This window comes from Typha angustifolia, chromosome 8, assembly GCF_048772165.1.
Source record: "Typha angustifolia cultivar Huaian chromosome 8, ASM4877216v1, whole genome shotgun sequence".
NCBI classification, from domain to species: Eukaryota; Viridiplantae; Streptophyta; class Magnoliopsida; order Poales; family Typhaceae; genus Typha; species Typha angustifolia.
Genome location: NC_133246.1, coordinates 13,124,571 through 13,151,825, shown reverse-complemented (window position 1 = coordinate 13,151,825; position 27,255 = coordinate 13,124,571). Strand labels below are relative to the sequence as shown.

Below are 27,255 nucleotides of genomic sequence, written 5' to 3'. Positions count from 1 at the left end.
AGGTAGGATAACCGATTAAATAGATTTGGTTGTATGTAACCAACCAAATTCATATATACAAGAAGCATTACTATTTGCTCATGTCACCAATACCCAATTTTTCCTATGCTAATCCTCCTTCAAGTGACTACCATAAGTAGATCATTCAAGAGATATAACACATTAACAGATCTATCAAAGAATAATTAAACACATACATAATCTTGAAAAGTTAAACAGTTTATTAAAGGTAGCCATCACAAAACAAAATGATGTTATGTGCTGAGAACAAATTAACTTTTGATATAGCTTTCTACTTGGCTATATATGATTGATTAGCCACAGAAATTATTCTGCCGGCTACCAAGTTCATTTTAGGTTCCATCCAAAAGTAGCGGAAGGAAACAACAATAATACTAACAAAGGTGCAGAAGTTCCTCATTAAACATTGGATTGTTGAGAATTGCCTCTAGTTGAATTGTTGGAATTGCTCTGATGAAGGATGTTAAACGCTCATGCACAACAGTTTCTCGGACCTCTGAAAAAGTTCTCGCCTGGGCACCAATAATGCCAGTTTAGCTGAAGGCATCAGTAAGATGCCACTCGAGGTACACGTGCCCTCACCGGTGTCTTCGAAGGACTCACCCTGAACAAACCAAAAGGGCAAATGACCATGAGATAATTCATCAAAATTTTCACATGAAATTAGGAATGGAAAGTAGGGCAGGGGATACTGCCTGATAGGAAGAGTTCCCAGATACATGCCGCTACAACTCAGAGCTATAATAGCACTTTCTGCCTGTCATTGATTAAGTAAACAACAAGTCAGGTGAAAAGCGTAAGATCATTACAGGTGCCAGTGCAAACACTTATGTAGGCTATATATAAACAGTCTTTCTGAGATATTTAGGAATATGTGAAGAATGAATCCAGAATTGAGGAGCACAGACAAACTAAGTTATGAGGTCTACCAGGATTGCTATAGACACCAAGCTACAAAGACTCGATATGCAGAGACACAGTATGGATAAGTCAATATGAAGAATCTGGGAAACAAGGAGACAATTTGTTAACTATACATAGCAGTGTGTTATGCATGTGTATTCTCTGCATTATCTTTAATAATAAAATTGATATTTAACATGTGATAGTATATATCCAAGCACATCTCCAACTTAATCATTGACAAAGTTAATTATCTACACCAAGTTGTTAGCTCTAATATCAGAAGAAAATATTGATATATAAATCATGAGGTGATTGTGGCATGAATCCTCAGATAGCCTCCTCTGTTTCATAGATGATGCCCCATAAAATAGGATGTAACAACATTTATTGCAAATAGAACCTTCCAGACTTAATAAGAAATCTTAAAATCTTTGGACTCTCGAATGTATCTAAGAATTCTCCTAGAAATATCTTAAGCTGTATCAGGATTTCTTTTTTCCTCTTTTTAAGAGATTGGATATGTAAAGGAAGTATATGGTATTTCTCCACAAAATATTTAATGAGTATCGAATATGATATTATATTTGATACATACTTCGTAGGTACATGCAAAATGTTGTCATATGTCATTGCCTACATAATACAGCTAAGAGCTTATGAATAACTTCTTAACTTTCTCTAGCAAACAGCTAGATGACGTCGGATTGCTGTTGGAGTTAGGTCAGAAGATAATTCTAAATGCAAATGTCATATAAAGGCTTGCTGGCCTAAAACTTTACAAGTTAAACCTTTTTAAATCCGTGATAACAATGCACAATTAAAGCATCAAATAGACCATAGATTATAGTCCATAAAAACTAAGTCATATATACTTACTTGAACAAACTCAACAAAAGCAATGCATGTGTTGTGCACATTATCCCCAAGCAGCCTCAAGCGAGAAACCTGCAGAGAAGAATCAGTAATTACTACTGAAAAATCAATTGAAACTTCACTGGAATATGTCAAAATTTTAATAGATTTCAACTCTTTACCTACCTCACCACACAATCGCTCAAAGAATACCTTTACATCTAGTTGAGTGACCTGCACAAGCAAGAAGAAGAAGCTTCAATACAGTAATCAGATACAAATAAAACTCTTTTGATAATTCGTCAGTACAGCACATATACCAGGAATTTCCATAAAAAAAGGAGAAAATTAAACAACAAAAGCCCTTGGTAGCTTTGAGGCTTTATTAGCTTCTTTAGGTTCTCTTCTAGTGTATTTCATGAGCTTTATATACATTTTAGTGACAAGAATATCAAATCAACTATGGTTGTCATGCCTGAACGTGAATAAAAAAAAAAACTGCCACTTGCACAACAAGCCTGGATATAACTTTTAGAAAGCCAAAAGCTATTCAAGATACAACATACTAAATTCTTTGTTTCATTTGACCTAATGGTTCTGCTTTCATTTGGTGGAAATTCAAAATAATAAAACATCTTGATTAATTGACAGGGGCTGTTTATGAGAATGATTGGTCATTTTGACCTCAATATTACACAAGTTGCATGTATGATGTAGGGCGATCTTGTATAACTCCAATAAAACATGGTATGCTCAATTATTTGTCTGTGAAAAATCCATAAACAAATGAAGGGGGATAGGAAAGTATAGTAAAAGAAGAATTAGAAAATCATGTGGTACTTCTAATAAATTTTTTGGCTAAAAGTAACAGAAGTACAAGTAATTCAATCATTTCATCAGCTCCGATCAGTTTTGACTAACAGTAATTAGTTTTAGTACAGCTTTGTCAAATTTTGGATGATTTGACTTTAGTTTCATGAGGTTTCAGAAGAGTTGTAATACAATGAGAATTTTGGATACTTTAAGCTAAAAGTAAAGGCTGAGTCCAAGATGACTGTTAGTCGGTCTCGAGTGAAAACCATTTATTTCCGATTGAAACATCTAAGTTTCAGGATTTCAGCAGAAACTTGAAATTATTTGATGAATATCAGTTTTATAGTCATTATATTTATGTCTAGTAACCATGAGGTCAGAATAGATATATCATAAGCATTCACAAAATGATAGACAAGGTAAAATAGGAAGAAATGCACCAACCTTCTTGTCTATGTTTGTACAATACACTGTCCTCACAACCATTTCCTTTTCATCCTCCGACTGTATCCAGAGTAAGATTGTAGTGAAACAAAATGGAAGTATTTGAATAAAAATGGTAGTAACACATTTACTACAGGTAAACAAGTAGATCTATATATACATGTATATTACATTAGTAAGCATGGAAATATATACTAACCCGGGGAAGAAACTTTGGGTTCACAGGTAAGATTGCTGTTTTTGAAGGTAATACCCGAACAGGATAGTAACCTAGCATTGTCCCCCCAAGATTTAATGCTGCCCTTGCGCCATCTGTACCAATGAAAAGTTTCCAGCTTCATGATTTAGATATACATGAGACAACAAAAGCTGCAAAAGATTTACAAGTAGTAATGGCTATATGCAAACTTACTACCTTCATCAGAAAACTCAATGAAAGCAAAACGCAGAACTGAGCGTGGATCCCCACAAACCCGGCAATCCACCACCTACAAGGGGGAAAAGGTTAGAGGTCAGAAGAGAATCATGCAACCACTCCTTATAGGTTGACACCAACTCAACAGCTTAACAGACTTCTCTACAGTTGAGAGCCAACACAAAGAAAATATGTCAATATCAGAACTGAGCACAAGCCTGAGAAATTTTCACAGCAAACATATGCAAATTATTTCTCTAGATGCAAAATAGAACAACAGTATTCTTGGTCCCTCTTCCCTCAATCATCTGTTGCTTAGTGGTTCAAGTGCCGCCCCAGTTGGTCAGAAACAAGTGATCACATGAAGGTGAAACAACAAGCTCCAGCATATGAAACTAACCTACATACCAGGCTTTATAGAGCATTATTCAATTGAGAAAACACATGGACAATCTAGAAGGAATCAGTGGCAAAGAACAAAAAACTCACCAAAGACCTCAAAAAGAGGGTGTACTAGTGCATGAGACAAGACTCCCACCTACAATTTTCACTGAATAACTTGAACAAGCCAAAAATCTACAGCCTTTTGCACTCAACTCCACAATTCATAGTAAACAGGAGAAAGCTGACAAATGCCAATCAAAATATATTAAGAAGATACTTGTCGGTTTATGATCCAAGAGACAATTATGACTAAAACATGAGAGAAGAGTAAGCCTCATAATATCGTGGAACTTCAAAGACCAGCTAAGAATAACAGTCTATTCAGTGGCCTGCTATCAACAAATAACAAGACTATATTAAAGAACAATATTGTAACCATGCAACTGATCCAATGGTTTGTTTATCCATTCTATTCCCAACAAGAAAATTGAAACTTTTGAACTTATATATCAATATAGATGAAATTTCCAGTCTGAGAACTTACTTGCCCACAAGTAGCAAATATTTCAGCAAGCTTCTCTTCAGTCACCTGACATTGATTGATCAATGTGGAGTAATTAGCAATTTAGCGCAATCCACCAAAGCAGGAAAAAAAAAAGGAAAAATAGATACCTGCAAATTCTAGCAGTACACAGCAAGCAATCCTTTTTTTAACTCGCACATGAATTATCATAATACCAAGATAACAACAAAAAGATATAAGAAATTTCTCTTAGTTTCAAATAGACTCACATGCTGGTCAATATCGGAAACATATACAGTTCTCCGAATGCTGTCCTCCTTCTCAGCTCTTCGAGCTCTGTCATTGACCCGCCTCCTCCCCTGGTTATAGCCATTCCTTCTCTGGAAGGATAAACCAATTAGATTTAATCTCTGATCATCCAAAACTTCCTCTTTGCTTCCCTCCAAAGATAAAATTAATCAAAACCAAGCAACAAACTAACGATCTCTTGCCCAAAATTAAGAACACCAACGATCTAAATAAACCCAGAACCCTACTAAAAGAATCAAACCAACTGCAAGAACCCAATGATCGAGACCGCAACAAAAACATCAAATTAATCATCACTTACCCTACGATTCTGCTGACTACCAGACGATCCATCGCTGCTCGAGTCCCTATTACTACCATTACCAATCTGATAAAGATTATAGTAATCCGTCGACGCCACAAAGACGGGGGCATCTGCAGACAGCCCATTCGATTTCCTATGAGACGAGGGGAAAAACTCCTTCGCCGAGGGGTTCAGTTTCGACAGCAAATCCACAAGGTTCCTCACGTCTCTCTGGTACTCCAACTCGTTGTGCCGTCGGACGAACTGGTCCTCCGACGAGATCGCGTTCTCTGCCACCGCAGCCATTGCCGATTATGGCAAAAACAAAAAAACAAAAACTCAAGAACCCAACAACGAATTCCTCCAAAGAGGATCAAAAATCGGTAAAAGGCAGCAACTTGATCACTATCCCTTTACTTCCTCCCTCACTATTTATGCTCCCGGTCTTTGTTTCTATAGGCTAATTTGGGAAAGGGTAAAGGGTCGAATTAGTATTGGGTTGGTTCTAAATAGGAAGGCATTGTGAAGTCTTTAAAGAGGAGTGACTTTATTAGTTATCGTTCTCTTCTTTTTGCCTCCGTTTTAGAGGAAAGTAGAGAGAGAGAGAAAGAGATGGATGTTAATGGAAAGAATAGAACGGGAGAGAGGAGAAGAACGGCAATGGCGAGAGAGAGAGAGAGAGAGAGAGAGAGAGAGAGCGTAAGCTTCGGTCAGCAAAAAGGTTGTTAGCTTGGGACGCAGGTGTAAGCTACTTAGATGAGATAGGGGGGTTTGTTGGGGTTGTGAATGACTTGAATTCCACTCTCGTAGTTTTAGTTACAGGGCACGTGCTGACTCACGTGACCATCAAAAGGGTTTTATTGTGGATTTGTATGTCCATATCCATACTTTTAAATGGATCTCTTTTAGCCATATTGAAAGAAAAATACCTATGTTTTTTTAATAATAAATAAAAAGATGTTTTTTAAGATCTTATAATATTTTTTATGTTTATGTTTATTTATGGCGGTGGTGTCACGTGATTAAATACGATATGGCACAGTCAATAGCAACTTGGGATAGATATGATCTGAAGTGGACAATGATTACGATATCAAAATAACGAACTGGATATAGCAAAGTTGATAACTCTAGATTGGAGCGATCAGAAATGGACAATGATTGAGACGTTACAGTAACGAACACTATATAGCAGGCGGTGAATTTGCGCTAAATTTATGATATAATTAAAGAGCATATTATTTCAAAAAAATGAGATTCAATTTTACGAAGGTTTCTAAATTGCGGGATAATTTTATAAATTTGTAAATTGTTTCCCTCTCTTTTTTTGAAAGAGAGAGAGCGAGAGAGAACTAGGAATTAACAATGTCCTAGTTAAAAATAAATAAAATAAAGGTGTTATACTTATGCGATACTAGCCCTTTGGCGAACAATACTTAGCACAGTGAGTGCGACGATATATGAAAATGTTGCCTTAATGCAATGAAAATCTTAAAATTGTCCATCTACATTGCAAGTTAATTCCATTTACATTCATTGTTATAAAGGAGTTCCCAAATAAGTGAAGAATAATAAAAGGAAGCATTTATTTTTATTATTATTTTTTTCATCCAGAGAAGTAGGAAATTAATGGTGTTCTAGAAGTTGTTGAGATTTAAATGCACTAATTCAACCCCCAATCATTTTAAGCAGTGAGCATTATATCTCATTGGGCAAAAACAAGCATCTAATGTTGCAGCTTTCTTCATTAAATAATTTCCACCGAAAAATAATGCATTGCAACTCACATGCTTATTATTTTTAGAGTTAATAATAATCTAGAGTACTACTCATTTCACATACCCCCTCTTATTTATTTAGGCACTTCCACTCCTTGGTGTTAATAAAATATATCAATCATTATCTTCTCCTTAAAGTTTTATATTTCTTTCCCCTTAAAAAAAGGATAGGATAATCCTTAAAATATCTAAAATGAAAAAAAAAAATCAAACAGAATAGAAAGGGTATATCATTATATCAGAGGTTTTAATATAATTAAGAGTGTCAATATACCATTAAAAAATAATTTAGATGGTCTATCTGAACATATGCAATAGTTTAGGAGATTTAGGTATAATTAACCTTTATCTTTTATATATTAAATATAGAAAGCCATTTTGAATTGAAGGTAGTAAGCAAGTATGGCAGATAGCCAGCTACCAATCAAGAGTGAGTTCTTCACTTGCTGAGGAGTTAGTTGGACCAACTTAAAGAGGATTGAACATATAGTATGATTCATAGCAAGAGATTTGGGTCTCCTATCCACTTAATCAAATAGATTAGTAAAATAAAAGGATTATGATCAAGTTGTAAGAGTAATAAAATGGAGAAGATAGGAGGTTTAGCTAACCACTTATCAGAAAAGCACTTCATTTAGGATTCTCTAATTGGAGCTTTTGCATGATGAAACTTAGTTTTTATGATCCTCTTGAGCTGGCTAATGCATTGGATCCAATTATAAGATGCTTTCACCTAATGCTATGAGGGCACCCAAAGCTTAAAATCCATTAGTTGACATGTTTCTTGATATAATATGGCTAACTATTTAGAAATTGATCAATGGCTGCAAATTATATAAGAAAAGAGGAAGAACAAAAGAGTGAGATTTTTTTTTCCTTCTTTATATCACCACCTATATTTTTGGCTTTTGATAAAATATCCTTTCGTTAAAGATTCTATCGACAATGAAGGCGAAAATTGCAGCACATGATTAGAATGTTCAAATGGTCAGAGAGGTGGCGAAGAAGAACCCTAGAATCTTCCATTATAGAAAATAATATAGATCACAAGTTTTTGAATATTTGGTGAAAGAAGGATGGTTGCAAACATGTAAATTTAAAAAGGGTTTTTCTTTTCCATGAATGCTCTTCTGAAATCTCTTATTTAAATATATATTTTTCTAAAATTTATATTAAACATATATCTGTCTCAAAACAGTTACCTTTTAAAATAAATTTTCTTAAATTTTTTTTCTTTTTCTTATATATATATATATATATATATATTTCTTTTGGTTAAGGTTATCTATATTATCTATCTCTAAATTAATATCTTTTAGTTTACCGGTTTTAAAGACTAATCTCAACGGCATCCATGCAAAAATTAAGGGTTTTAAAAGATATATATGCAATTAGAGAAGTACATATGCAAATAAACTTTTTTGAAGTATATATATATATATATATATATATATATATATGCAAAAAAGAAAATATTTGTCTAATAAAAAAAAAATAACAACAACAAGAAAGTGTTTGTTCTAATGAGACGACAAAAGCTTTCAATTATAGCTTGCTTATGATTGAATAGAGAATAAAAGATGGGAAGTACAATGAGGTGGGGAGCTTAAAGATCTAAGTACAAGAGAGCATGTGTTAATGCTCTCTAATCTCTCTGAAGGTACACTTTGGAGAAGGATCTGCTTGTAGATAATTTAACAAGACCTCTAGGCCAAGAAAGGAAGATCCAATGCCTCTCAAGAGACTTCTCCAAATCTTTTGCCAACCCATGCAATGTTAAAAAAACAATCAAATTGTAAAAGTTAACACAAGTGTTTGCTATATATTTTATGGAAGCTTTTGTCTGAAGGTATACAGCACTGTTGTTTTACTTCAGTTATCCAACTTCTCATCCCCTATACAATTTATTATAGAAATAGTACTCTTGTGCCCTATTAGTAGATTAACTCATAATATATATAAATAGATCTTTGAATAGTATATCTTATCCAAAAGGAATCTGTAATAGCTTAATGCAATATATACAGTGTTTAGAGTAAGTCAAAATGGAGCTGCACTTTGTGTTCTGTCTGTTGGCATAGCAAAAGTTATTGGGTAAATTTTATTTTTTTTCCCTTTGATGGAGAGTGAAGGCTGACACCTTTTTCAATAAAAAAAAGGTTACTGGGTAAGAAAAGGCACAAACTGAGAATGTCTATGCTCCTCTTGATTCCATGCCTCTGTGGAATCAGGTCAACTCTTAGTTTTCTCTCTCTCTTTGTTATTTATGAATTCAAAGGGTTTTTCATATCAATATCAAATTGTAGCTGATCATAGAATTTATGAATTCAAATTTGATATATGCTGATTGATAACTCTTAAATAAAATTTTTATATTTTAAATGATTGACTTGTCTAACAAAATTCAATGTTATACTAGATAACTAATTATTAAATAATAAACTAATAATATATATTATACTTTAACAGTCTCTTCGTTTACGGCTTACCATAGACAATAGTAAGAATAAAGAAATAAAAGCGGGCTAATAAAGTTTGAACTGAGATCTCTAAACAACGTAGCTCTGGCATAATAACTATCGACTACTCTAAAATCTTAAGTTATAAAAGAAAAAAAGTAATTTTTATATTAATATTCTAACACATTGATCTCCATATTTTTGGATAAACCGATAAGGAAATATTGAGTAAAACAGACATTCCACATCTCAGTTCAGTTGCATTTGTTAGATTAGGTGAGGAAGAGATTGAAGTGAAAATGGAAGGTCCCTTGGGAATTCAGCATCATTAATTAATAATATCAAATCTTGCTTGGTTTGAGGGGAAAATTCAATCAACATGACATCTATTGTGGCATGACAAAGGGAAAAGGCCTAACATTTTGTTCATGGGCAACAGACCATCTGTAAAGAGATCTTGTTCTTTTCTCCTCCTTGGAATGCATGAGAAATAACATCCCAACACAAATGCTCTCTTCACTCATTGAATAAGAATATATTTATTCTTATATAAGTCTTCTTACACTAACATAGTATATAAATAATTACTTAAGTCTACGCTAGTGTAATAATACCTAATCCTCCCCTTTCTCTTTCATCTTCATTTATTATTTTATCTTTGAAAGACTTCATTTTAATCAACTATTATTTCAGTCTCTCTTCTCTCTATCCATTTATTGTAAAACATACTTAAACTATTTATTAAACTATTATTTTAAATACTATATTAGAATACAATTAAACATTAAAATAATTTATATCCGTATGAATTATTTATATTCTAATATAAAAAATTAAAATAACTATATTAGTACTAGTCTTATTCCCCCAATCTACTGACTAAAGATGGTGAGGTTTCAACTCCAAACTAAGATAATTGCTAATGATGAAGAGGAAAAGAGAGGTGATGGGCACCAAACTTATGAGGAGGAAGGACATAATACATTGTGGTGCTCTCTTATGAGGAGGAAGGACATAATACATTGTGGTGCTTCTTGATATATCACTTTCTCGTATGAAACCTAAGGGTGAAATCTCTTAGTGTTTGTTTCGGTGTTTGTTCAACAAGAAAATGATGTGTTGAGCATCAGAAAACATTGGTCTGAGCTTCATGGTTTGAATTCAAAATGTCTACTAAATTCTAAATCAAAAATAAGAAACAAACAAACAAACAAACTTCTAAATGGCCTCTCTCTCTCTCTCTCTCTCTCTCTCTCTTGATTGAGGAGAAAGCCTTTAGAACTTCTAAATCACTCACCTTGCCATGGAAGAGTGCGAGCTCAGGCCTATGGGCATTTTGAGCACTCCCACTCGTCTGGCCTGGTTTGCTTTTAGATTAAGAAATTTTTTTGATTAATTAATCTAGAGTTGGGTAGTCAAATATTAAAGTACAAATAAAAAAGAGTAATAAATTGACTTAAAAGAATTTGATTTGACATATAAATTTAAATTTAAATTATTCTCATTTATTATAGATAAGCAATGTATATTTGTAGATATGTACTGCGCATTTGTAAGTATGCAATATATAATTATAAGTGTCCAATGAGATAGGTTAAAAAAATTAAGCAGGAAAATTAGACAAAAAAATTGAGTGAAAACTTTTAATTTTAATTTGTGAAATAAAATAAGTGGATAGTAAGTAAGGTGGTAAGAATTGACTTAACCGGATAAATTGAGACATGTGTTTAACATATTTGGGTTTAATTTAATCAAATTTGAGTCGTTTATCTAACATGCCTAACTGATTAAATATGTTACATGCCTAATATGTAACATATTTAATAAATAGGACACGTTTATGTTTAAAAATTATGATTATTTAATAAATGGATCATGTTCATATTTTTATTATTATCACTTGATCTGAACTACTAACTTGAAATAAATTACCACCCCTAGTAGCAAGAGAGAGGAGAGAAAAATGTTAAAATAACTTTAGTCAATTCAATAGTGAAATTATAATTAGACTATGTGAAATAAAAACAAACATGCACACTAGCATACTGGCAATTTGTAAATAGTGAAAAAATAGGATTTGAAGGGTTAAATATATTTTATCACTCTAAACTTATACCCAAAATTACTTTATTTTATATACTTAAAAAAATTTCACATCAATTAATGTACTTAAAATTAAAATAAGACCATTAATTTTTTTGTTAAACTTAATTGAACAACGCTAAAAATAATCAAAATATCTCTATCTTATTTGTTAGACAAAAATATGTAGATTTTTTAAATAATATTATTAAATAACTAAAATAGCAATGTCGCTCAATTAAATTTAATAAATAAAACTAGCAATCTCATTTTAGTTATAAATATAAAGGCTTGAGTTTTTTTTTTTTGAAGTAGAAAGATTTGAGACTTTTTTTGTATAATACAAGGGTTTGAGACTTTTAAAATATGCATAAATATAAAATAATAAAATATATTTAACTCTTTCTTTAAATATATGTAAATTTCCCTTTGCAAAAGAGTTCCACAATCTACACTAACTTCTTCACTTGTTTTCAAGGTAAGGAAGAGGTGGTTGATTGATCAAGCTGTGCACCAAGAAGAATTCAGTGGGCCGGAGTATTATCTTCTGCTTCTTCTTTTTTTCTTTTTCTTTTTTGTCTGAAAAGAAGTCCGTAGACGAGATTATCATTCAAAAGCATGAGAAACAGCCATGGTTACAATTCTGGCACGATGGTGGATCAATCAATTCTTTAGCGACAGACTCTCAGAAAAGCAAGACTGACTAAATTGTGAGCTATATAATTGTCAAACTACCGGTGTAGCAGACCATAATAAAGGAAAAGGAGGAAATCCACCTTTAGCACTGGAAGAATTCTCCAATCAACCCGTCAAAGATGCCATTAACAGCCATCGCCACAGTGAGGGAGTTAAAATCCTTGCCTTCTTCTATCTGTCCATGTGTGCCAGGCACCGAGTATTATCATGCTAGTGAAAAGAACAAGCAATGGTATGACTTTTTATTAAGGGAAGGCAAATAAATATAATGCAACAATTTAGAGTTAGTTGAGCAGTCGCATATGCAGAATCTATTCAGTTGGTCCTTGTCAAATTATCAGGCTATTATTATTTAAATAATAATTAAAAACACCCAACAAACAAATATATATCATTTCAATTGGATTGTGTCTAGGTTCAGACAGCACACACCTTAATTGGGTTAATTTTCAACAGTTTGTCTTGCTTTCCTGTCTGTCTCTCTCTAATTAATTCAAATATGACCTACTCTTATGAACAATCATTCAATTAAGTAACATCATAACTGCAATGGAGGATATCCATCTCTAGTTCTTCATGTTCTTTGAACTTCTTTAGCACCCTCATTATCTCATTAAGTTTAAATTTTATTATCAGGTGTTAAGAATACAAATATTTTAGATTCAATAACAAGTATGCAGTTCTACAGAACTCAAAAGGAGCTCCTATGCATGGTCCGTGATCTCTCACCTAGTAAAGGATTTCTTTTACAGTCATGGTTAATGATAACTGCTGATAAAGTGAGATCATACAAAAAAGGATACCTATCATGTACTACCATAAATTGTAGAAATTGCCAAACCTTCTTAAACAAAGTTCATTAAATTTAAATGAATAATCATAAATAGTATGATACAGAATCACAACCTTCCATACAGTTACCCTGAAAATCCTCAGGCCTAAGTGTTGCCTTCGTCAGATTATACAGCTGGGCAAGTAGATCAAAGGATTTGAAAACGCACATATCTACAACCAAGTAACCAGAAACAGCCTAGACAACGCCCATAGAAATTGAACTGATCAACAGGCAAATGATCAAAAAAAAGAAAAAAAGAAAAAGAAGAGAACCTTATTACTGGTATTCAGGGTTGAACGCAAGGGCCTCCAGATAGATCAGCTCTTTCATCTGCTCTTCTGAGAGTGCATGCTGCTCAAAGTCAAATCTGAAGGGTGTCATGCAAACTGGTTCATCACTAATGTCATGTAGTGAAGCCAGATAAGGATGTGCAAGTGCGTCTTCCACTGCCAACGAAATGAAAAGTCAAAAAACATGGAAACTAGAGTAGGATATGTTGGAAAAGAACCAGGGACATGGTATAAAATCTAGACCTGCGACAGATTCCTCCTGGACTGTCATAAACAGAATCAACTCTTATACTACTCATAAGCCAGAGACATTCTGATAATTCTCTATATCAATTGTATTTCCCCATACTAGTATCATTTACATTTACCAAGGATCAGATCAGTCAAGAGCTCACTACATGAAAAATGGAGCTGTGATTTGTCATGCTTAAGTAGGGTTTTTCCTGATACTTCAAACCTTGTTTTCACATATGTTAGATGTCTATCAGAAGGCCGCATATGGTATAGTAAAGAATTAAGAGAACTGGTTTAGGTTCATCCAGTATGAATGAAACAAGTCCACTATACCAGTGTAGTACTCTTGGTAATATTCAATATAGGCCAATGAAGACAAGAGAATTGCAGGAAGAAGCCTGCAACATCCTATAGGTATGACAAGATGCACTTGCCTGCTATTTCTGTGACTTCCTCATCAGTGTCTTGTGAGTTTAACTTAATTAGATTCAAAGCACTACACCAGATAAAGCATGTTTCCCCCTGAAGGGGGAGCGAAGCAGGGGGTAAAATTCTGCTTAAGGCAAGAAGGCAAGGGCAGGCATGTCAAGTTTTCAAAAGCATAATGTTCCAAAATTCCTATCAGTTTCTTTCCTTGATCATGTGGATCATTGTAATTCAATACAATCATAGCAGATAGAATAGACTCACCAGTTATTCTCTGTCTCGGATCAAATGTCAACATCTTTTCAACAAGATCAATAGCTGCAGGGTGAACATGGGGAAACTTTTCAAGGAAAGACTGCCGTGCATGACGAGGAAGTTGGCCAATGTATCTTCTTGCATTTTCATTCACAAAATCCAAATCAGCCTCATTTGGAGTTCCAATAAGCTGCACAGTAGGTGGTAATGAATTAATAAGTAACTCTGAGCATGAATTAGCTTGTGTATCCAGATACCAAAACAATACATCACTTCATAATTAATTACCACATCAGCATGTTCTATCCAAGGTGATTAATGTAAAGTGAAGATGAACTCATAGTAAAACATGTTTATTATGTACTCAAGGAGAGTTAGAAACAATCAATAACATATAGAAGACCTCCAAGACTAGGTTTTCATCTACGCGATTAAAAAGTATACCAACAACATTCTCCGATCTTCTTATACTCCAGAAATGAAAAAATTTCATAGCAAATGTCAAACTGACTCAAACATCTAGAGATGATGCTGCAATCTTGGCAAAGTAAACTCAGGCAAGAGAGGCTTCTCACAAAATGTTCAAGGCCAAGATGACAAGACAACAGATGGTGTTATCTAAATTAGTTCTTCAAATTTTAGTTCACACTACAGGAGCAAAAGCTTCACTAATTCATCCCAGACGTGTAGATGGAGGAAAACGCCAGCTTTTGCTTCATGGAGTTGTCCTCATCTTGCAGCAGAGATAATCCAAAGAGCCAAGCATAAGAGAATCATAAATTCAAAGAACTTTCTGCTATGAGTTATTGGGCTCTCAACTATGATCCACAATTCTATAAAATGGAGTCATTCTTACCCTACAAATGCGTGCAAGATGGAGAGTATTGACCATAGATTAAAAAGGTCAAATGGAAAATTAATGTTATTTTTAATATGATTAAACTCATGCAACTGAAAAGGAAACCACTTAAATTCTTACCATACATGAGGTGATTAAGAGAGAAACTTTTCAGGTGCAGAAAAACATTGAGGCAGTATTTTCAAGATATCCATAGATGGCAGCAGTACCCACAGGAGAAGAATGGTTGAGGGTGTTTGTGATAAGAAGATATTTGAAATAAGAGCATTATGAATCGTACATTGTCAAAACTAGGGCTCTCAATTTTATACCATGCATCCTAAAATCGGTCGATCCGGATCGATATTAGCTATAATCGATCTCGGTTCGAACACGAAACCAGTTTGGTGAATCTTTCAATCTGGAATCGGTCAATTTTGGTCATATCAATCCATCTCGGCTATATTAGCTAAAAATAACAATATCGATTGAAACTAATTTTTTTAAGATTTAGGTCAAATCTACAATGAATCTAACCTAGGAGACATTAATAACTGATGTCATCAACTATCTTCTTTTTAAATTTTAGATTTTTATTTTCTATCCCTCACACACACACTCTCCTCCCGCTCTCACACTCCACCGAGCTCATTCGACGATTGATTCAGCGAGCTCATTCGACGATTGATTCAGCGAGCTCATTCGACGATTGATTCAGCGAGCCCCTCCAACTAGTCCACACTTTGGTAAATTTGGATGACTTTTTTTTTCTTATTTCCCTTTTCCTCTTTCTCGCCCACTTTTTAAATCTTATTTTCTTACTAGAACAACAGTGAAGGGCTCTCTTCACTGTTGTTCTCTAGTAGTAATTTACGAGTATAAAAATTTATCTTAATTATCAAAATTTATTTTAGTTTTGAGTAAATTTTCTCTTTAGTTTTAGACTTCATATGTGACTGATTTTAAAAATCATCCTATATTTTAAATAATATTTCGAATTTTGCTTAATTAGAAATAGTCTTATCCGATACGACCGATATAGCCAATATGGTCAATATGTAATAGTTTTTCAAATGGTCGATTCGGATACTGAGTTTCAGATGCTTATTTTATACTAGACCTAAATTTTAAGTTTTACGGATATTGTTTGGAGCTAAAACACATTTTACATAGAATACTCAAACAACTTATTAATCCAAGAGCATATATACTCTATGAGATACTCTGACTATTGCAAACCCTAACATCTTTTTAGAAATAGTGGTACTATGCTATATTAACAAAACTAGCTTCTTACTAATTAGCATCACCAAGAATTAGTTTGACCATTAAATTTTGGATAATATATTATGCTTATGTTATAGTGACAGAATTAGCTACTTAGTAATTGCAATCATGAAGAGTCAGTTTGACCATGAAAATTGGATGATATATAATGCCAAACTCCTAGATGATATTGATGTCAATCCTGAAATTAGAAAAGCATGAGAAAGGGAAATGTTTTCAACCTCCATTAGCAGACGTAGTTGGTGCACATGGTCCCTCCCTGGAAACAAAGGCTTGCGATCCATGAGTTCCATAAAAATGCAGCCCACAGACCAAACATCAATTGCTGCAGTATACTCTGAAGAGTTTAGTAATAATTCTGGTGCTCGGTACCATCTTGTAACAACATACTCAGTCATAAAATCAGTTTCTGAGGTAGTACGAGCAAGTCCAAAGTCACAAATCTTTAAATCACAATTAGCATTTAAAAGTAGATTGCTTGGTTTTAAGTCTCTGTGAAGGACATTTGCTGAATGTATGTATTTTAAGCCACGAAGAATCTGATAAAGGAAATACTGCAAGGACAAGGGAAAGAAAGAATATGTTAGTTGCCGGAGTTTTATAACCATAAAGCAAGATACATTGGGAAGAAATATAGGAAATTCATGATGATATAATATTCTACTGTAAAGTCCATAGTTTCAAAGATGTGGGAAGAGGGATGCTGGCTCGTATAGATTACAGCAAGGAAGATGCCGTAAATATAAGACATATAATGCAACAGAACTCTAGAAAGTAGAAACATGAAGGCACGAATCAATTATTACAAGATAATTATCCAGCATCAAGCAAGATGCACACAAAGATTCAAACCCTTAAGCTTACTGGGCAGCCTTCTGCAGAATCTTGAAGTACAAAATACAAGGTAACAAAGAGATGCAGATGGATTCAAACTTCCAAGTCCTTTTAGGAACATATAAAGAAGCATAGAGAAATGGTGGTCTTACCAATTTTAGAAATCTAAAGCACCCTACTATATGCACTACCAATGAGCAGTGTAGTTGTTTAAAATACTCAAAACTTACAATTAGATCATCTTTGTTGCCAGATTATAAAACATGAATAGAGGATATATGATAAGAATCACACTTATATGCACTGCTCAAACTTACAATAAGGTCCTCTGTGCTGCTCCAAAAATAAAGCATGTATACAGGATAGATGGTACCGACATCACTTAAAAATGCTTGTAAGTGAAGATTTTTATCATCCATCCCATTAGTGGACAGTTGGTTTGACAAAATCAGATTATATTCCACCAAGATACAGCATCAGTTCCTATTATCATTAAATGTATATCTAATAAGTCGAAGCGCTAGAAAACTGCCAGAAGAGGACTAAAGTTCTTGGGCAACAGGAGATGGAAAAAGCATCCAAGTTGACCTCTATTCCAAACAAATTTTCAGAATCTACGATGAAAATTCCAAAATGTATCATCTGATTACCTTCCTGGAAATTCTCAAAAAGTTGTCTACTCATAGCACTCCACAAAATTGTATGTAAATTTCTTTGATCCAATAATCATGCAAAAATGATAGCCCATGATACCTTTTCACAAATTAGTAGCTGGTTTAGGACAGACTAAATCTAGCTGTGCTACCTATATCTCTTGCAAGCATTGGTGAGAAAGAGAAACAAGCATACTAATAAAGTCAAAATTTAAGGCTGTAGAACAATACGAACCAAATTGGCAGATTTAAAAGGTCTTTTAGAAAACTGCCATTATATGCTAGGAAGACTCAGTATAGAACAGTAGTACTACTATTAGGAAGTTAAGTACTTGAGAAAGTTGTAGATAATGTAGGACAAAGTAACCTGACAATGCTCCTCAGATAAAGCTTGATTCGAACGAATAATTTGATGAAGATCAGTGTCCATAAGTTCATATGCAATATAAACATCATTAAATGCTTCCCGCACTGGAGGTGGTATTATATCCCTAATTGCAACAACCTGTAGCACGGACATAACAAATTACTTGTCTATATCAACATACAAAAGACAACCATGATAAAGTCATTTTCATATTGAAATTTCTAGATAAAGTATATGCATCATATCACAAAATTCACAATGCCTCCTATTTTGTGCAAGCATGGCGGATTAAATACAGAAATAGCAGTTCAAGATGGATTTAATTTTCTGAACTGCATAAAATACATCTTCATGTGAGTCAGGCAGATGATTTTAGCATAGCAAATATATCCCAGTCACCAACACCTGCATTTGGAACTCCTGAGCAATGGCTCATCTTTTATGGAAGTAAATAAAATGTAAGGTTACAATTCTTTCATTCTGATCCCCAATCTCAAATTCTTTCGTACTTCCCTTTAAGTGTGGTAGCTTGCCTAGTTTTAGTATAAAAGTTGCACAACTATTAGTAAATGAAAGAAGCTGCTGGATAAAAAGTATGATACCCAATATAGTGAAAATGATTCCCAGCTCTCAAGACGGATTTTGGAAGAAACTACTTTGTTGGCAATTAGTCCAAGTAAGGATCATGTTTAGTTCAAAATAACCTGAATCAATTGCCAACAAAGTGTTCATGGAGTGACTAGGAGAATATGAACACTTACGGATCCAGATTTGCAGTTGACTTGTTGAGAAAATTAAAAACAAGTGAACAACCACCTCTTCTAACATCTTTCGAGAAAACAACCATTTCTCTAACATCATAAATCCATGCAAAGGGGTGTCGTCAAAGGGATAGAGACCAAATTCACTCACATTCTCATGATCCATGTGACGAAGAAGCTTGATCTCGCGAAGCGTCCTCTTTGCATCAATCTTATTATCAAAAGCATTAGCAATCTTCTTGATCGCCACTTGCTCCCCCGTCTCCGTATTCCAAGCCGAGCTACAAATGGTAAGAAATCAAATCAGTCAAAGCCATACTTTTATCAAACATCGGCACAACAACGATGCAATCGAGTGAAGAAATCAATAAATTACCAAACGATCCCGTAAGCGCCCTTCCCTATGGGCATAATTGGGGGCTTGTACTTGGATGTGACCTCAAAGATGTTGCCAAAGATGTTGTATTGGATGAAACGGCCGCCATGGCTAAGCGTTGCTTGGATGTTGTCAAGCCCAGGCGCCGGCGCGGGCGCCGGAGCTGCCGCCGGCTGCTGCTGCTGTGGCGGCGGCGCCTCCGTCATGTCGGTGTCGGACGGCTGAGCTCCCGCTTCCATCCTTCTTTCTCTCTCTCTCCCCTTCTTGTTCTATGGAAATTGGAAGAAGGGAGGAAAAAACCCTAGAAGTGGAGCGAGGAATCGGGGATTCGGTGGCTTCTTCCCCTTTTCTTTCGTCTTATTAGATCGATATATGAGAAATTTTTCTTATTATTATATGGAAGAGAAAAGAATCCTTCGTTTGTCTTCTAACTTCCTCTATTTTGTTACGAGGGATATGGGGAAATGGGAAGAGGTTGTAGTTACCGTGTGATTTATCGCTCTGTCCAACGAATTCTGATAACTCTTAATCTAAAAAGAAATTCTGATAACTTTTTGGATAACTTTATTCGTGGTCGGCAAAATATTGCATAAGTTTTACCTCGTATTATCGTATAAGACTATAGAGGAATATATATATACACACACACACACACACACTCTAGTTGAATAAGAACGTGACTGATATAATCTTAAGAATATCTTGTAGCCAAACAAAGTTAACTTTCCAATGTGGAGTTCTTTCATGATATAAAAAGAGACAAGTGCAATAATTGGATTTGATTCTTTGCATGCGATGCACCCTCCTTGTACTTGATGACTAAGTTATTCCTGTCCCAAAAATAGTAACTGCACACCAGATCTATCGTACCAATCTCAAAACGGCATTAACCCAGGTATAGGAGATCTAATATGTTGTTTGGGAACGCCGTAAAATCTAACTTTTCCCAATTCAATTTGAGGGTAAGCTACATGTAGCGAACATAAAGTGAGAATATCTGTCATGATAATAGTATAATAAATTTCTAAAAATCAAATCAAATAAAGAAACAATACGATTAAACGTGAAAGACATTATAAATTTTTATTTTTTCTGAACTAAGTAGCCGGCAGCGTCAGCTAGCCGGGGGCAGTCTCTTTACCCCAAGTGACACCAAACCCAATAGCTCTACCATGCTTATAGACATTACGAAGTTTGTTGACATGGCATAAGATTAAGTTTCATAGAGGTTTTACTATCTCTGGGATGTGTCTTTAGCCACAGATTTCTGATAAAAAGAAAAATTAAATTATCTTAAAAGTCACTGGGATTTTTTTGCAGAAAAAAAAAATAGAAAAATAAGAAGCTGGGCCATCGATGAAGCAAGAAAACGATGCAATTACCTGGCACTGCAAAGAATTTTCTTAACCATGTACGGCAGATCAGCACCAGGTTACTGATTACACCAATGTTTACAAAATCAATCATCACATAACACGGGTTATTGCTTTAAATATCTTTCAATAACTGCTTGACCAATAGTAGTATTAGAACTAAACTGCTGTTAGTGCAATAGAGTTCAAAAATCTGACATATTTCAGTTAAATCCGTGTGGAACCACCTGTTTTCCATATAACTCGGAGTTGCTTCCATTTTGCAGAACCTCAAACCACTTGCTGTTCTGGGGACCAATAACAAATACTCCTGCATGTCCTACTAAGCTTGGAGCTTTCATTGAAAGGCTAAACTCCATTTCAGGGGCAGCTATGTGCTTTTAAAATCTGATCACATTTCAATCAAGGCAACCAGTGGAGTAGTGCCACAAAGGAGTCATGATTTGAGAAAAGAGAATCAAAATAACTGCAGCCAGAATCTGCTTGCCTTGCATCTTATGGAGCACCATTAATCTTCTGATTCTCGGACAATTTTCATGTTCCTATCACACAATAAACTGTATTAGCCTTTACATTGCACACCATCACAGTAGGTGCCACCGCCATATATATATGTTTTCCTCTTAAATTACCAATGGAAAAGCGGTATGCAAGTTCTGACAGCCAAGCCACCAGATCACTGCTACAGCCATGTCAGACCAGGAGCACTTCTGGCACGAGCCTCTGCTAGTGAAACAGCCATGCCCAGCATCATTTGTTCTTCAACACTCTCAGGAATAAGGTGGCCCGCAGCCATGTTAAAACTTTCCGGGAGAGATAATGTGGTCACTCCGTCTACCATAGTATCAGAGCCTGCATAGCTAGTTCCAACCTCAGTAACATCTGACCACTGGTCAGTCGAGCATTCACCCTCCTCCCTTACAATTCTCCTACAATTTGGAGGTACCTCAATCCAGCTACCTGGAGAACTATCCATCATGCTCATATTTATAGAAGGTATGCTGCCTGACTGCCGGAATATGTCAAAAACCTGTGCATTATTACCAGCTAAACTAGTATAGTTCCCATTCATGTGCTGATGCTCAGCTAGAGTTGCTACTGTACATGCAAATCCACCAGGACATACTTCTGCAGGAGTTACTGCATGTGAGTAGCGATCTGGGTAGGGTGGTTCAACTAACATATTGTAGAATTCTGGACATGGTGGCTCAAGCAACATACTGCCACCAAAACCTGGATTTCCTAAAGTTCCTTGTTCCTGTCCAACAAAAAAAAGAATGCTCTATCAGGCAGTTCACTGTGATAAGAAAAACCAGATGCCCTAATCTTTTTCTCTTCAAGCAAATTACATTCAAGATAATCATACATAACTGTATGCTTGCTTATTCAGGACATATTGCCAGCTTTTAGGCAGACCTCTTCTCACTTAAGAAAATATAAATCTAAGTAACCAAGGCACTATAGAAAAACCTAGCAATAACTTGTACCCTTTATCAACTTATGTTCAAACATTAGAAGGTGTACAAAAAAAGCAAGGTATTACTTATGGGTTAGTGCTGTGAAATATATTTCAGTAAACTTGAACTCATTAATATGAAAAATGATGCAAATCTCAAAGTATGTTCAAACTCGTGTCCAATATAAATTGTGATACTCACACTAGAAGAAAATGATCCATGGGCTGTTATATACTGTTTCACTAGGTATATACTGTTAATTATGTACACATCCCAAATATCTTCTGATATCAACATAACCTACAAATCTAATAGAGAGAACATCCTAGATTAACATCCTAGTGAGCAATCACTTAAGCATTCCTACATGTAAATCAATCAGAAAGGCTGGATAAATAAAACAGGCATGAATATATAATAGAAGTAAGGAAATACCAAGCTGGCTCACAAAATCATCATGCATCACTGACTAATGGAAAAGTGTTACAGAAGTTAATTTTTGAACAGGAAAGAAGTGCTTTCATTGTAAATATCGATTTACCAACTATTTCTGTAGCAGAAGGTATGGATACCCTAGAAGATCCTCCCACAAGTCATGAGTTCCAATTTTAATGGAAAAGAAGGCATGACTGCCTCCTCAATTCCTTTTCAACCCTGTTGCATTACAAATTTGCAACTCAGCTAGGTGATAATCTTCTCAGGTGTCTTCTAGGATTCAATAAGTGATGATGTTCCAGCTATGCATCACATATATCCTTTGTAATCTTCAACAGTATTCCACCTTCCTCTGTCTCTAATAACTTCTCTTTGCTATAATTTGCAAGCATATATTTACGGTCATTTTAGCCTGATTTAACTATCGAACTTTACATATTACTTTAGGAATGCTCGTATGATATAGTTTAGTGTTCTTTGTGGATCTTCACTAGAAAATAACAAAATTGAACTGTCACAAGATGAATTAAGAAGCTGTACAAGTCTGAAACTTGATTCAACAGAAACACTAAGTACTTTAACATTATTAGCAGTCTCCTTTACTGGCTCACTCTTTTCCCCTTAAGCCTAGAAAATCGAACCCATATTGGAATTGGGTACTGCATCTACAGCAACCTCTGGTATAACAAGATCTGTCATATTTCAACTAAAAGGATAAAAAGATTAAGAGAATTTCTGAAAGATTATAGAAATTTCTTATATCTTTACACAAGAAAAATATAAGGGATTCTACAAAGATTGAGGAGACATCACTTATCCTTACCAAAAGTGGACAAGATGATAAAAAAGCAAGGTGTTTTTCAAAAAGTTCCTTTCTAAACTATTTTCTTTCTTTGAGTGACACGAGCAACCAGAAAGGGTGTTTGTCAAAAGGCAGTTAAGACCAAACTAAGTTCAACATGAATCTTAAATAAAAGATATGTTTCAGGCAAAGAAGGTAGAAAAATGAATATTATGTAAAGAAAATACCCACATTAGTATAGCAAAACTGGAAAGATGAATAGCTAATAATAAAAATACTTTACCTTAGCGCTCACTATTATTTTAAATATAATCGATAAAGTTTCATTTCTACTTTAATATTCTCTACCATAAGAGATTCTTTTCAGTAAAAGAATGAAGAAACCATCTTGCTTAGCGATCACAAATATCGTACTAAAGAATAATTTGGTGAGGTGAAATATTTAAGTTCAGAAAAATCCAAAATATATTGACCAACTTCTTAAAGTAATTGGATACTAGAAGAAAGTTGAAAAATGAAGGTGTGAATTATGAAATGCAAGGTAGAGCTCTTCCATCCAATGAAAAAAAGCAGGCTAACACAAATTATGAAAGACAAATGCAATACCAAGAACATAGTGCCGGCATATAGTTCATTTGATATATATATTTCATTCACCAATTCTACATGCACTAGGTAAGACTAACAACAACAACAACAACAGTACCTTATAGTCCAATTGATCAGCAAATTTAGAGGGCTTATTGCTCAAATAAAAGTATATAAGTAATCTACAGATTAGTGATAATATTGCTATGCCAGTTTAAAACTACTAAATGATTATGTTAAAAAGTTTTCTTGTGTCACCTGTATAGAGAACCAGATTGCTTCCATAATCATTATCTCCTCTAAATCATGATCAAAATTGTTGTCCCTGCATCAGAATATGACATAATTCAAGTGCATGTTTTAGGCCCCAGTATCCAAACCAGAAAATGAAGATAAGTTAAGACTTAAGTCAAAGAACAATCAAGCTATGAGTATAAGAACGGCACAGCTTAACCAGAACTTGCTAAGTTATTTTGGTAGCATAAGAAACTGCTGGTTACAAAGAAATTAAGAAAGCTTACAACCTTTACCTTAACACGAGGCTTAGAAGCTTTTAGAAAATATAAAATTCTGAGGAATAAAAAATCGAGATCTATCGGAGCTCAAAATCCCCGAATGTCGTGGCCTACCCTTCTATATCACTGAACTTCAGTTTTTAATTACAAATAAGCCTGAGAAAAACAAGTGAATTTTTTTCCCACAAGCATAACCAGGTCAAAACCAATGGAAAAGAGAAATTGGAACAAAAACCTCTATAAATTAACATCGCCAAAGTTAGCTTCACCTACATTACCACTACAGACAGATCACCCTTCACCATTCAAGTTTAACAAAAACTCCAGATCAAATCATCAAATAGAAAAGCTCCGGCAACAAATAAGTTCACTAAATGGAATTGATAAAATAATTAGATAGTAGAATGCTTCCATGTGAACTTAAAGCTAAATACACAATACCCAATGATCCATCAAAAGTATAAAAAAATTTGAAAGATTTAATTAAGCAGTAAAAGACTACAAAAGTCCACAGTACAATTTCTTCCAAAACCTATCTTTAACGTCTTAAAGTTTCAATATAAGTCCCATGTATCCGTCAGGATTATGTTTGTGCTAATCCTCATAGAAAGGTAAATGCAGGAAATTGCAGACGAAGCTATGATTTCATGTGACCAGAACAAAGTGTTTTCTTAAGATGCCACCGTGAGTTTCATTCTTCCCCCAGTTATAATCGAAGTTTGACTCATGGCCCTTAGAAGGCTGGATAACTGGATGATGCTTAGAAATCTCTTTTTTTTTCAGAGAACAATCCTCAGTGGAGAAATGCTTCAAATTTCTTTTCCCATTTCCAATCTACTAGGGGCTTCTCTACTTTTTATTTTTACGTATGATTCCTAAAACTTCTTAATTTTCTTCTCTAGCTGTTGATGACTCTGAACTTTTACGTATCATATATTGATCTATCTAAAAAGTTATATAGCAGAAAAATCTATAATTTCGTGAGATATAACCTTTCCGGAGTTCTTTACCTTTTCCTTTTGAGTATTCATATGATATGATTAAATTACTTCAACCCAAATAAGTGCATAATGCAAGAAAAAGAGGCAATGGATTCATTAAATCTTAATAAACAAAAAGTTAAAGGTCATGGATTCTTTTAATGTGATAAGCAAGAAGTAAAAGGTAATGGATTCATTAAGTTGTAATACAAAAATAAGTTACTGCTCACAATAGGAAAAATAACAGAAACAAGAAAAGCAAGAAACTTAATTGCCACTCACCGATTGTGCCTGGATTGCGAAGGTTGTATGCTTGTCGGCGCATAGAACGGAGGTTGAAACGAAACAAGCTTGTTTCCTTGTGTTGTACATCTAAAAGGTGGCACTGTCAAGTAAATGATGCAACACCAACCAAGGTTACCTAGCTGTACATAAATTAAAGCTCACGGAGAGGATAGTCTAATCAGATGAGGACCTGAAAATGAGGTACTACATATATCCCGACAATCCGCCTCTGCTGGAGTTATTATTCTGTTAGATGAACATTTGTTGCATTCCCTCTTCATTCTTTCTGCTTCATCTTGAAGCTCTTGCTGACGCACCCTTATTTGTGCTTCTATAACCCGCTGTTCTTCCTGCACATAAGCAGAAAACCCTAGATCAACAAGGAACTTTGATTCCAAGAATTAATCAGCACTAATTTTCCTGAAGACAAGGCAATAATAGCACAAAACTTACAACTTGTTCCATGCTCCTTTCCTCTTTTGTTTTCATACCACGATACTCCACAGCATAATTCGAAGTTTTGCAGAAAGGGCACCTTCATAAGTTAAGTGCAAACCCTCTTCGTGGTTAAAAATCTATCAATGATTACTGCTAAAAAAAATTAAGACCCTTTTTGTGGTAAAAACTATCAATGATCAATGCTAAAAAGAATTAAGGCGCAAGAGAAAGGATACTGAGTAGGTCGACTTGAATGAGTTGGCTTCATTTGAAGAAAACACTCTGCAAGATGCATCAAACATGATGTAAGAGGAAATGACAAAACCAGAGAACAAATAGCACCAACCAACCCAAAAAGATAGCAATACCTGTGCAAATACCTTTCGCGCAACATTTCGACCGATTAAGACTCGGATAATACTAGAGACATTACAAAAACGAAACATCACATCACCACAATAACAGTAAGCAAAATCGTGTAGTAAAATTAATCGAAATACTAAAAAATTCGACTAGAAGTACAAGTATCTGAGCTCAAGGAAGGTTTCAAACCAGAAAGCAAATGGGGCACTCCTCGAGATCCGCAGCGCAATCCTCATCCCCGGGGTAGCAAGGCGCCAGCTTAGATTCAAGAATGAGCTTCCTCAGCTTCTTCTCATCAATGTCGCGGTGCTCGTAGAGGCCCTGCGGCCTCGTGTACTTCTCATCCACCACCTGCCTCTTCCTACCTATCTTATTCCCCATCACAATTCACAACTCCAAAACCACCCCAAAACTGTAAGAATTACAACAAAAACCCAAAAAGAAAACCAAAAATTTCCCTTCCTTCCCCCCTCTTTTGCGTAAAAGAGGAAGCGATCTCGTCCCTATTCCAGATCACAGCGACGTGCTCCTTCCCAAGCACCGGGATCGCCACCGCATCACATCAGAATCTGCAGCCAGCGAGAAGAAGAACATCTCAGAGATAATAAAGTAACGCAGATTAGGAAAATCAAGAAACCCTAAGTCGCAGGAGATGAGATCTACGAGGAGAGAGGGAGGGAGAGAGAAAGAGAGAAAGAGAGAGACCTCCGACGAGGGAAGCAGGGATCCCGTACGAGATGGCAGCCACTAGACGGATCGAGGAATGATTGAGAGAAGGCGAGAGAGAGAGAGAGAGACAGAGAGAGATTTGGAGAACTTTCTCAGCTATCAGAAGCGGTACACTAGACAACGCTACAACGCCTATGAAGCTCTCCTTTGTCACTCTCTTTGTTGTCGA

General features: G+C 35.0%; 3 protein-coding genes across 8 annotated transcripts; all 3 read right to left on the bottom strand.

Moving 5' to 3' along the window:
* Positions 1-201: 201 nt before the first annotated feature.
* Positions 202-5,718, bottom strand: LOC140766155 (polyadenylate-binding protein-interacting protein 9-like). Its single transcript, XM_073105609.1, has 10 exons — positions 4,969-5,718; positions 4,628-4,738; positions 4,380-4,424; positions 3,452-3,524; positions 3,236-3,348; positions 3,037-3,096; positions 1,966-2,013; positions 1,804-1,872; positions 717-778; positions 202-625 (listed from the first exon to the last, which is right to left on the bottom strand). Exons 1-10 carry the CDS (start codon positions 5,254-5,256, stop codon positions 568-570), a joined length of 927 nt encoding a protein of 308 aa, XP_072961710.1. The 5' UTR covers positions 5,257-5,718; the 3' UTR covers positions 202-567.
* A 6,091-nt stretch (positions 5,719-11,809) lies between these two features.
* Positions 11,810-19,578, bottom strand: LOC140765449 (mitogen-activated protein kinase 1-like). 6 transcript variants are annotated; one of them, XR_012105187.1, is made up of 8 exons: positions 19,122-19,578; positions 18,897-19,026; positions 17,985-18,122; positions 16,352-16,684; positions 14,015-14,195; positions 13,073-13,246; positions 12,872-12,995; positions 11,810-12,140 (listed from the first exon to the last, which is right to left on the bottom strand). XR_012105187.1 is itself a non-coding variant. In XM_073104548.1 (7 exons), the coding sequence occupies exons 1-6, from the start codon at positions 19,358-19,360 to the stop codon at positions 13,077-13,079; spliced, it is 1,191 nt and encodes a 396-aa protein (XP_072960649.1). In that variant the 5' UTR covers positions 19,361-19,577; the 3' UTR covers positions 11,810-12,175; positions 13,073-13,076. The 6 variants fall into 6 exon arrangements, 2 of the variants coding, with proteins under 2 accessions (XP_072960649.1, XP_072960647.1); XR_012105188.1 differs by having other exon boundaries at positions 12,872-12,970; XR_012105189.1 differs by having other exon boundaries at positions 12,872-12,932.
* Positions 19,579-20,519: 941 nt separating this feature from the next.
* Positions 20,520-27,255, bottom strand: LOC140765195 (E3 ubiquitin-protein ligase GW2-like). Its single transcript, XM_073104149.1, has 9 exons — positions 27,063-27,255; positions 26,547-26,926; positions 26,363-26,414; positions 26,231-26,276; positions 26,010-26,091; positions 25,747-25,906; positions 25,554-25,656; positions 24,035-24,101; positions 20,520-21,752 (listed from the first exon to the last, which is right to left on the bottom strand). The coding sequence occupies exons 2-9, from the start codon at positions 26,736-26,738 to the stop codon at positions 21,177-21,179; spliced, it is 1,278 nt and encodes a 425-aa protein (XP_072960250.1). The 5' UTR covers positions 26,739-26,926; positions 27,063-27,255; the 3' UTR covers positions 20,520-21,176.